The following is an 11,759-nucleotide window of genomic DNA, read 5'->3' as shown; positions in this document are numbered from 1 at the left end:
AATGTTTGTCTCTTCCCAAAGAGGTTATCTTGGAACCCTCTCTGTTGAAGGGTTCTACAAAGATGCTTTAAGGCAGGTTGTTTGGATAGTCTCTTCCTGAAGAGATTTGAGGGTCTACATAGAACCTTTAAGGCAGGTTCTTTGGATAATTAAACATTTGTCTTTTCCCGACATGCTTCTGTTTGGAATCTTTATGGTACAGGATTCTACGTAGCTACTCTGAATAGTAGAGAGTTCCCAAAGAGGTTGTACATGGAACCCGATCTGTTGCAAGGCTCTACATAGAACCTTTAAGGTAGAATATTTGGATAGTTAAAGGTTTATCTTTTCCTGAAGAGATTCTAGGGGTCTACCTAGAACCCTGAAGGTAGGTTCTTTGGATAACTAAAGGTTGTCTTTGGAACCATTTCTGTTGCAGGGTTCGACACAGAACCCATACAGTGGATTCTTTTGGATAGTTAAAGGTTTGTCTCTTCCCAAAGAGGTTATCTTGGATCCCTCTCTGTTGCACGGCTCTACATAGAACCTTTAAGGTAGAAAGTTTGGATAGTTAAAGGTTAATCTCTTCCTGAAGAGATTCTAAGGGTTTACAACTTAAGGAACCCTTAAGGTAGGTTCTTTGGACAGATAAACATTTGTCCTTTCACTACACGGTTGTATTTGGAACCCTTTATGGTGCAAGGTTCTACATAGAACCCTTAAATTAGCTCTGGTTAGCTCAAAGAGGTTGTATATGGAGCCGTCTCTGTTGCAAATTTCTACCTCAAACCCTGAAGGTAGGTTATTTGGCTAATTAAAGGTTCTGTTTGGAACCCTCTCTGGTGCAGGGTTCTACATCTAGGTAGGTTTAAAAATGTAAAAAATAAAAAAGTTACAGGTTTGTCACTCCGCAAAACGGTTCTCCAGAATGTTCTGACCTCACCCTCTTTGTTACAGGGATGGTTCCCTTGAAGGTTCCTTTAGAGTACTAAAAATCGATGTAAATTAAAATGACTGTACGCATTACCAAACCTTCTGTGGAGGAGTGTGAGAGGAAAGGGAGAGAGAGAGAGAGAGAGAGAGAGAAAGAGTGAGTGTGTGAGTGTGTGTGTGTGTGTGTGTGTGGGTTGAGCAGGCGTGGTCTCCTCTTCTATTTAAATGCTCACTCTCCACCAGCACTGATTTCTGTCTCGCTCCTCTGTCAGATCTCAGCCACGGGCCAGCGCACGTCCACGGATTAAACTCGGACCTCTGTGGAATACTTTTTTCTTCCCTCTTCCTTTACTTCTTCTCTTCCTGTTCTATCCGAGTTGGAAACTATGAAGCTGTGTGTGCTGGCCGTTCTCGCCCATGTCCTCGGTAAGTAATCCCAGGCTTCATTCAGGCTTTTGCCTTGTGTGTGTGTGTGTGTGTGTGTGTGTGTGTGTGTGTGTGAGTGTCCGTGTGCACATGATGAAGTGTGTGTGACATGAACCGTATTTCAGTAGTGTTCTCATAATGCTGGAATAATTCCTTGAACAGGACATGTTACCTGTATTAAATCTTCAAAGCATGTCTAAGAATCTTTCCTCGGAGGTCAACACTGTGGTTCAGTTGGTCACCGGCCCATTTAAGAATAATCTTTATGTAATGTAACGTGATCTGTTTATTTTTGACCCGTGTGTTCATGCATTAGATCAGTGTCTGTGCATGTGAGTTTTGTAAATCTGCCCGAGCACCCTCTAGGGGTGTAGAGCGTGTGACCTATTTTAGGGAAAGAATAGGTTGTTTTCATATTAGCTATCACATCACGTAAGTCGGACGTATTCGCTCTAACAGGTAAATGTGGATAAGCGCACAGTGATCTCGCTGTCGGAACGCTCGAAAATATTGGCACCTACTTCCATATATCTATATCTAGGGAGAACACAATCCTAGTCCTGAGACTGACGAGGCAAATAAACACTGACGTGAATGATTTACCTGAAATAAACTCTTTTTACTCTTTTTTTTTGTTGTTGTTGTTAGTTATTTTCAGTCTGGCGAGCGGCGCATCTATAGACAGGTACGAGTCTGAGAAGCCTGCACAAACGACCGTGATTCACCTGCTGCGCACGTCTGAGGTTCTGAACGACAGAAGGCCTACCAACGACAGCAAGCACCAAGAGGACGACCGACAAGAGGATGAGGAGGAATACTACTACGACGATGATGAGCAAGACGAATACGAGCTGTCGGGGGATTTCGAGATGCCTCAAGGTAATTCAGAAGATTTACTTTGAATCTTTTACGTGGTATTCTTTGTTTGAAAACGTGGTCGTTAATTTGTGCTGTCGTTGTTGTGCTTCCGCAGTCGCATTTTCGAGCAAACCGAAAGACCCGTCCACAGTGCTGAATGCAGAGAGGCGCGTAGGTGAAGAGAACGAGAGGAAAGGGAAGGGAGGGAAGAAAGGAAAGGGAAAGGGGAAAGGGAAGAAGAGGAATCCTTGCCTGAAGAAATATAAGGATTATTGCATCCATGGAACGTGCCAGTATCTGAGAAAGCTCGGCCCCTCGTGCATGTAAGTCTAATTATTCCAGCAATCTGCTGCAACTTTTTCACGTTCTGAAAAGTTTCATCGTTCTGTCTACGTAAACCCGGCAGTTTAAATCATTAAAAAATTTTTTTTGCAGATGCGATAAAGATTACACAGGAGAGAGGTGCCACTTTTTCACATTACCTGTAGGAACACATGAAGAAGGCTACAGTCGGACGACGGCCCTCGCCGTCGTGGCTGTCGTTCTCTCGTCACTCTGTCTAACCATCATCGGCCTCCTCCTAGCTCTCAGGTTAGTTATTGATGCACCTCATATCATACCAGCGATTTCATACGGTATATCTGTGGTATAAAATGAGACCTAACGTCTCTCTTGTGATCGACAGGTTTCACAAACGAGACACATACGATGTGGAAAACGAGGAGAAGGTTAAGCTTGGCACGTCTACACATCGCTAAATCACAGGAGCTCACGGTAAGCCGTCACACACACACCATCCATCCAGACAATGTGTGCACAATATCCCCTGACTACATGAGGTCATCGCTAGGCTGCGTTTTTAGTTCCATATGTGACATTTGATCTCTTGGATGTCTGTTTTATTTCAGGGTGGCTGTGAAGTCTTTGAAATTCTACCTCAAAATAAAATAGACAAGATGAAGGCCGAGAGAGAGAGAGAGAGAGAAAGAGAGAGAGAGAGAGAGAGAGCATTACGGATGTTGTCTAAGTCATGATGCCACAATCGCTGCGATCGGGACTCATCAAGATGTTCAGCAGGGTATAACCGGAGCTCAGTGCTTGGCCCCCTGGAGCTGCAGTGTGAAGAAGAAGGACTGAGACACGAATCAAGTTCTGGACGCAAATATCTGCGTCCTGTGGGTTCAGACATTCACTGATAAAGAGATGTGGCCCTGAAATGACCTATTTTTACCTGTAAAAAAAATTTCTATTTATGTACATTTGTTTGTTTCTGAGACCCTAGTGTTAATTTATTTATTTAAATATTTATTTGTACCAAACTTTAGAGGCTCTGATTTTACTGTCCATGTGTTTGAAATGTGTCGCGTGTATATATATATATATATATATATATATATATATATATATATATATATATATATATATATATAATACTGTATTTATTAAAATTTCAGAATTATTATGAAAAGACTCTAATATGGCAAAAACAACAATCAAAAAAAGCAAAAGCATTTTGTTTGTTGAATACTTCAACAACTAGTAATTGAAGCATTTCTCCCTCCTTTACAGTATTAAATACTTTCATGAACATGTTTTGTGCTTCACATCCAACTTTCAAATATCTATAGTTTCTTGCTTATTGAGAAAACATGATGAAACCACATTTAAAAAAAAAAAGTTTTACAGCAGTTTTATTCAGCCAGGAAAACTTTCACAGTGTTAAAAAAAAAAAAGAAAAATGTGAATTAAAAAGCCTGATAAAAAAAAAAAACCTAAACCTGACTTCTTGAACTTCTGTTTCTTCTTATTGGTTTATATATCCTTTATTTGTCTGCTCAGGGTTCCTCAAAGGTTCTTTACGTGGTTAATGAGTAAAAGTAAAAGTAAACGAGTCGTCTGTCGAAAAACTACTTGTTTACAAATTCATTTTTTACACGACTACAACTGACACAACTAACTGGAACTATTCTACTTTTTATTTTGCTCTTATGTTAATGAACCAAGTAAGCTACACTGAACTGAACACCACGTCCATTATCAAGAGAATAAAGTTAGCTGGCTAGTTAACTTAGCCAAATGATGTTTGGGTTTCAGTAGCTTGCTAAGTAGCTAGCTCATGCTAATTCATACGTTTCTAGCTATATAGTTAGCGATCTAAAGACACCCCTTGGTTGTCTTCACATTACCTATGTTTTGAAGTGGCATTTAAAGTTTAACATGGAGAGTTCATAGTGTAAAATATCAAAAGACCCGGCTAGCTAGTCTAGCTCACTCAGCTCGCTAATGGCTTGCCGCTAAGCACGTGGTGCCTGAAGTGTAGAGCAGGAAACTGCTTGCTTTTTGAGTGGGTCTCAAAATTTGTCTTCTAATTGGCTTACTTTCTTCCGGAATTAAATGCATTGTTGGGGGTTTTTTTTTACGCTGATAATGGTAATCAAAAATAAATTGAGTGATATTCAGTGTTTAATTTATTTTTTTAAAAAACTCGATTTAAAGTAAAAATACCATGGTTAAATTATACTCAAAAGGTACCATTAGAGTGAACCATGTACTCAAGTACTGTAATGCGAGTACATGTAGTTCCACACTTTTCAACTCCTTGTTAATGACGTTAGCTTTCTAATGGAGTTCCTCTTGGGATATTTTATGAAAGGGAAAACCTCTACTGTTGCGTCAAAATTAGTCAAAACTGTAACGGTTCTCCCGGTGTGATAAATCAAAGAACCTTTTAGAGTGCAAGGTGAGACTCTGGGTTAGAGTTTGTAGCGGTCTTTTAGGAAAAATAATCCTTCCAGAGTTCATTAAGGGTTCTCCATATTGACAGAGGTGCTTACTTTGAAAACGGGTTCTCCATGTACAACCATTAGAGTGCTAAATAGAGTGTTGTATAGAGTTGAAAACATAGAATTTAAAAAAAAAAAAACAAAAAAAACTGAAAGTTATGACCATAATAACAGGCCATTTAAAAACTACATTTCCACTAGTTCAGTGATGGTTTGCGTAGATCACTTGATTACTTTTGGTCTACTTAAAAAAAAAAAAAATAGTTTATTGGTTTCGTATACTTCTTTCTGGAATATTCTTTGTAGAAAGTCTACTGTTTATAACACAAGAATCAGATCGTTATAAATCTCCCTTTAAAGACCTGTTGCGTTATGTAACATTGAGCATTGTGCGTTTTTTGTGTACTAGGTTCACGTAGCAAACTATTCATTCAGCGAACAGTCCCATAGCCATTTTTTTAAAAAATAGCGAATAAATAGCGTATAATTAGCTCAGGTCAAAACAGTCATTTAGAAATCCATAAAAAAGAGCTATAATTATCATTTTCAGTCGGATCCTATTCTGATTATAAGATTTTCGCCATCTGATTTGATATAATCTGTTACGACCAGTGCTTAATTTGCCAAACATGAGGTACCGGAACACCAAGCGAGAGATGATCCAGGAAGTGAACAGGGAAGGAAAAGGTCCCGGAAAGCATAGAGTCTAATAATAACACTGTAATACTGTTGAATATAGTGTGGGGCTAACCGTGTAAGGTATGATGTACAGCGCTCAACCTCGAAATAAACATTGTGCTCAGAATGCTGGGCCTTATAAAAGTGTATTATACCCTTTAAGCGATATAATATGAATATAACAACACGAAAAAGCGATATAAATGAAAAATGACTGAATTGTGAAAATCAGAACAGCGCTTTCATGTAATTTGCCGTCTCGTCCCTTAAAATCCAAACACACACAACAGCACAGGGTTGAATTTCACGACCAATGCAGCAAGAAGTGTCAGAAACAGAAACGTCGCCTCGACGTCTCCGGTTTTGCACAAATGAGATTTGACAATCCTTCCACAGTTATCAAGAGCTGGCCATAAAAAAAAAAATGCATTGGCCATACATTGTCCAACTTCATGTTCTTCTTTATTAAACCACTTCCTAGCCTGTAACTTTGTGAGATGAAAGGTAGGATAAAAGAGCGTCTCTAGAGGCCTCCATGACAGGCTGCTGAGTCTGCTCCTCATTGGGATACAATGCTATTCAGCTGTGTGACGCCCACACGCTAGAGAGATCGTTTCCACTCCTTTTAACCCTTTATTTGGCCACGCTTGGGCATGGCTTGATACTTTCCTAATGGAGGGAAGAGGAAGGGCACACCAGCGTTCCACAAGGGCGTATCCTGAACCTAAGTACTTTGTTAAAGGCCAAGGTATTAACACTTATTCAGGATCATGGACATTCCATTCAATATCTCGAATATAATCGGATTTATCTGCGATTTCTGGTTATGAGTTGAAAACAAAACAAATCTGAGAACATCAAGGCTATTTCTAGACAGAAATGATCGCGTTATAACCGGAAATAATGAAAAAATTGTGCAGAAACTTTCTGCCAGTAAAGGTGTAAATGCCACTAGGTGTAAATGTGATTACTTAATAAATAAATAAATAAAACCCGTAGCTAAAAACATGACTTCTACAAAACAGTTTTGATTCAGTTAAACTCAAATACACAAAATCACTTTTTTTTTTTGTGATTCAAATAGAAATAAATGCAATGAAGTATCAAATATGATACAAATCAATCCTAACAACAAGTATGTTAATGCCATATTAGTTACAGGATCAGATCTGATATCCGACGCACCATTTTTAACTGGTATTGGCGCGATACCGCTCCTGCGTATCGGATCTGTGCGATCTCTACTGTAAATGTCCGACAGACTGGTGACCTTTCCAGGGTGTATTATAACTTTACGCCCAGTTTTCCCGGGATCCACCATGACCGGATCACCATGACCCTGCTCAGGATAAAGCGCTTAGTCAAGGGGAATGAAGGAATATCCATCCATCCATCCATCCATCCATCTTCTACCGCTTATCCTTCCTTCAGGGTCACGGGGAATCCTGGCACCTATCCCAGGGAGCATCGGGCACGAGGCGGGGTACACCCTGGACAGGGTGCCAATATGAAGGAATATGTGTATTATTTTTTTTTTAAATAAATCAATCAATTGCACCACGTTCAAAATACTTGTCCTTGAATATCGCCCCAGCTATTTGATTTCAGTCATTTCCTCTTGCATGTAGTCATGTCCTAAAGTTCACCTTTATACTTGCGCCCAGTCAGAACCGCATGGTTTGTTCTGCTTTCTATTTTACATCCTGTTTATGCACACAAAGTGTTTGTTTTTTTTTTCTTCTCGTCGAATGTTTCCCTCATCACACTCCGTGGGTTGTGTGTAGGCAACCATTAGCCATATGGCCAACAGCCTTTGGGAAGTTAGCGCCTACTGCCTATACCTTTCAACCTGGTGATAAACACACACACACATCACATCTGGGTTAAAGATGTAAGTGTTTGCGGGGTTTTGGCTTATTAGTTAGCGTTTAAGTTTTAACCAGTCCGGTAGTGTGTAATATCTCATTCGCAGCTGTGGTGCACAGTAGGCCATTGAAAACTTTTCATCAAAGGAAGTTGTAAAGACACTCGAGGTGGAACCGCCTCCCCTGCAATCCCGCTAACTGTAACCTTTGGGTTGTGCAAGATGACTCAGTTGAGTAATTTTTAATGTGTGCCAGTAAGAACCTGCCTTACTGAAATCTGTGTGGTGACGGTTCTTGTTTGTTGCTGTGCAAGGTGTTTCCTTTTTCATATTTAACAATGCAGCATTTCCGCTCCACGTCGGACGTACGCGCTCTAACAGTTGGAAATCTCATCAGCACTTTATCCTGAGGTGCTTTGATTCAGCAACGTGTGTGTTTGTACGAGAGGTGTAAGACATGTGTGTGTGTGTGTGTGTGTGTGTCTTCTACACGGATGACGCCGTGCTACCTCCGATTTGAGTCAGTGGAATGAGGTGTCCATAATGTATTATCTGTGTGTATGTTCAGCAGGGTGTGTATCTCTGCTCCGAATGATTAATGAGCTGATGGCATGGGCCGGAAAAAATATTCTAGTCAGGTCACCGTGTGATCCACTTTCACTATTTACGACACCGAACGCTCAAGGAGACGATAAGGTCCTTCAGTATGAAATGTCAGAAAAATAGCCTAGATTATGAACACCAGAAGGTGCACCGGAGATTTCTCCGTCAAATCCTTTCATTCCTAACGCTTGAGACGCTTAGAGTTAGGCTGATATTTTATCTGATATTTTATTTGGTCCTATACAACCTTTATACAGTCGCTTCCACACACACTAGCCTATAAACGATCCCACTCTGTGCAATAACAGTTACAGTTGAGGTCATACGTTTACATACGCCTCGCAGAATCTGCAAAATATTAATCATTTATTTTTAAATAATAAGACGGATCATAAAAATTGCATTTAGTTGTTTATTTAGTCCTGCCCTGAATAAACAATTTCACCTAACAGATGTTTACATATAGTCCACAAGACACTAATAAGATAATAACAGAATTCACACACGTGATCTGTCCGGCACGTTCTTTACTTTTCCAACATCTTCTGTATATCTGACCGCTTTCCTTTAAACAGCGGCTATATGATGCCGAGATCCGTCTTTTCACACCGAGGACGACTGAGGGACTCGTCTCATACATGACTATTACACAAGGTGCAAACGTTCACTGATGCACGAGAAGCCAACACGATACATTAAGAGCCGGGAAGGATGGGGGTGGGGGTGTAAACTTTTGAACAGGATGATCAGACATTTGCATTTTAGAGCAAATCATCTCATCAAATGTTTTATAGGAAGGGGAAGAAATACCAGAGATCCCAGAATAAACCCACACTGACACGTAGAGAATATGCAAAACCCGACGTTGACGCTACCTCACGTACGTCACTCTGGGTAAGGGCGTCGACCAAATGCTGTAAATACCGTCAGTGTAAATTAGAAGAAACATTTCCTCTAGTGCTGAAATTTGATAGTGAAATGTGTAGGGGTTTTTAATTTGTTTTGTTTGATTTCGTTTTGATATCACCATCACCGGACGAAGCAATTTAGGTTTTAAAAGTGCTAGCTGGTTTTCGAGTTTTGCGCACGAATTCTGATTGTAAACTTACGGTCAGGATTTTGGTAAACATCTTAGTTAGCAAATTTATTGGTAAATGGTCGACACTTATATATAGCGCTTTTTTTAACCTTAGCCGTTCTACAAAGCGCTTTACACTGGTTCTCATTCACACACACACACACACTCACACACCAATGGTAGCAGAGCTGCCATGCAAGGCGCTAACTTGCCACCGGGAGCAACTTGGGGTTCAGTGTCTTTCCCAAGGACGCTTCGGTCATGTGGAGTCACGTGGGCCGGGAATCACACCAACAACCCTACGATTAGTGGACAACGCGCTCTTGAGACTTGAGAGGAGTCTTCAGTGTCACCACTTTGTAATAGTTCTAGCTAAACTTTTTCTGCTATGGAAGAATTCTACACTTTGCAGTTTCTAGGTTCACTGTAAAACCGGATCAGTTCATTTAACTCAAAAAATTTGAGGAAACTAATTACCTCAAATTTTTTAAGTTGCTAAATCAATTTCTTTAAGCCAAATACACTTAAATAGAACAAAGTTTGAGTTCAATTTTTGTTCTATTTAAGTGTATTTGGCTTAAAGAAATTGATTTAGCAACTTTAAAATTTTGAGGGGGCGCACGGTGGCTTAGTGTTTAGCACGTTCGCCTCACACCTCCAGGGTCTGGGGTTTGATTCCCACTGTGGCCCTATGTGTGCGGAGTTTGCATGTTCTCCCCGTGCTGCGGGGGTTTCCTCCAGGTACTCCGGTTTCCTTCCCCAGTCCAAAGACATGCATGGTAGGCTGATTGGCGTGTCCAAAGTGTCTGTAGTGTATGAATGGGTGTGTGAGTGTGTATGTGATTGTGCCCTGCGATGGATTGGCACCCTGTCCAGGGTGTACCCTGCCTTGTGCCCGATGCTCCCTGGGATAGGCTCCAGGTTCCCCCGCGACCCTGAAAAAGGAGTAAGCGGTAGAAGATGGATGGATGGATGGAAAAATTTTGAGGTAATTAGTTTCCTCTAATTTTTTGAGTTGAATGAACTATCCGGATTTACAGTGTAGAAATTGTAACTACAGGGTGTCTTGTATTAAAGTCTCCATACACGTGGAACTAGGTTTGCTAGTAACATGCCGGTTGTTCCTTCGTTATGTCCACTTCTTGGTTGGCCCACAACACTTCCTGTCTTTCTGAATGTGTTAAAAAGTTTGGCAACAGTGTTGTGTGTGATGTGCTTTCCAACCTTGCGACAGCTCTTCCCGATCCAGCCTTGAGAACGATTTCAATACGTTCCTAAATTGTCAAAGGCGATCTTAAAGGCTGTATGAAAAAAAAATTATAAAAATAAATAGTAACTCTGTTTTATTATCACACCATCATTATGTTTAACACCTTGAAGTTGATTATATTTCTGTAACAGCATGTCCTGAAGTGTTTCACTCCTCTTATACTACAGCAATTTCCCAGCAATTTGTAAATATTAAAGAACGACATTTTAATCCACTCATACATGGTGTCCCAAAGGTCTCCATAAACAGGGGAAATCAACACTTTTTTAGCAAAATGTCTACATACTTTATATTATATATATATATATATGATCATTTTCCTGTAACTGCACGCCAGTGAGTGGGAGCAATTTTGGGTAGAAAGGGTCGAAAATGCAGGAAATACAGGGAAGTGGTCAAAATAAATAATGCTGTCGTGTCCAGACTTCCATTCCTAACTAACTTATCAGCTTCCATTAGTTTCAGTGTCGTTACTGAATAATTCACAGTAGTTACTGAGTAATAGATCTTAACCGTGCAATCAAACACAACAATGCTGATAGAAAGTCTCATATTTGCAATGCATGTGATATCCAGCGAGATACTATTCTACTTTAAAAAAAGAGGACACCTGTCTACATCAGGTTCTCTGAAGCCTCTCTGGTCTCGCTCCAAAGGCTCGTTTCTCGCCACTGTCAACCGCTGAATAAATAGCTTTGACACTTCTCTCCTGATAGCCTACATGAGCTTGCCAGTGGATTCCTCCATCATGACCTCATCGTAGGCTGGACTGGACACTTGTGTATCTTTATCACGTTATGAAATTCTCACCGTGCTATTTACACCCTCCAGAAGCCGGATTGTATGTCAGATATGAGTAGAGGAGACATGAGAGATAAAGAGAGTGCACGAGAGAGCGAGAGAGAGAGAGAGAGAGAGAGAGAGAGAGAGAGAGAGAGAAATATATCTGGGACAAAAGTTTGTACCCCCTACCCATCAACCCTCCAGGGCTGGATTAGAAATCATGCTCCTGCAAAAACAAACATAAGCACTTCTGCACATGTCAGTGATGTCGCTTTGGACGGATTTAGAATGATTGGAACGATTTCCTACCCCTCATAGAGACACATAAGCAGATTCTTGGTCAGTGTCTCAAGCCTGTCTAACGTTCTCCTTCTTGCCACAATGCAGCATACTGGCACAATGACTTGCACTTGACTCATTTGTGAAAAACAAGCGAATTCACTGAGCCTCCACCCCTGGCTGCCATTTCCTTCTGTGACTGAACGCTGTGGTTTGGAAGGATTA

The 11,759-nt window shown here is 40.6% G+C and overlaps 1 protein-coding gene across 1 annotated transcript; it reads left to right on the top strand.

Annotated features, from left to right (window-relative positions):
- Window positions 1–1,012: 1,012 nt before the first annotated feature.
- Window positions 1,013–3,935, top strand: hbegfa (heparin-binding EGF-like growth factor a). Its single transcript, XM_053631845.1, has 6 exons — window positions 1,013–1,338; window positions 1,987–2,217; window positions 2,312–2,519; window positions 2,632–2,787; window positions 2,882–2,970; window positions 3,105–3,935. The coding sequence occupies exons 1-5, from the start codon at window positions 1,299–1,301 to the stop codon at window positions 2,952–2,954; spliced, it is 708 nt and encodes a 235-aa protein (XP_053487820.1). The 5' UTR covers window positions 1,013–1,298; the 3' UTR covers window positions 2,955–2,970; window positions 3,105–3,935.
- Window positions 3,936–11,759: the final 7,824 nt, after the last annotated feature.

Source organism: Ictalurus furcatus, chromosome 8, assembly GCF_023375685.1.
Source record: "Ictalurus furcatus strain D&B chromosome 8, Billie_1.0, whole genome shotgun sequence".
Lineage (NCBI taxonomy): Eukaryota > Metazoa > Chordata > Actinopteri > Siluriformes > Ictaluridae > Ictalurus > Ictalurus furcatus.
The sequence above is the reverse complement of the archived record's forward strand: the minus strand, read 5'-3'. Positions and strand labels throughout refer to the sequence as shown.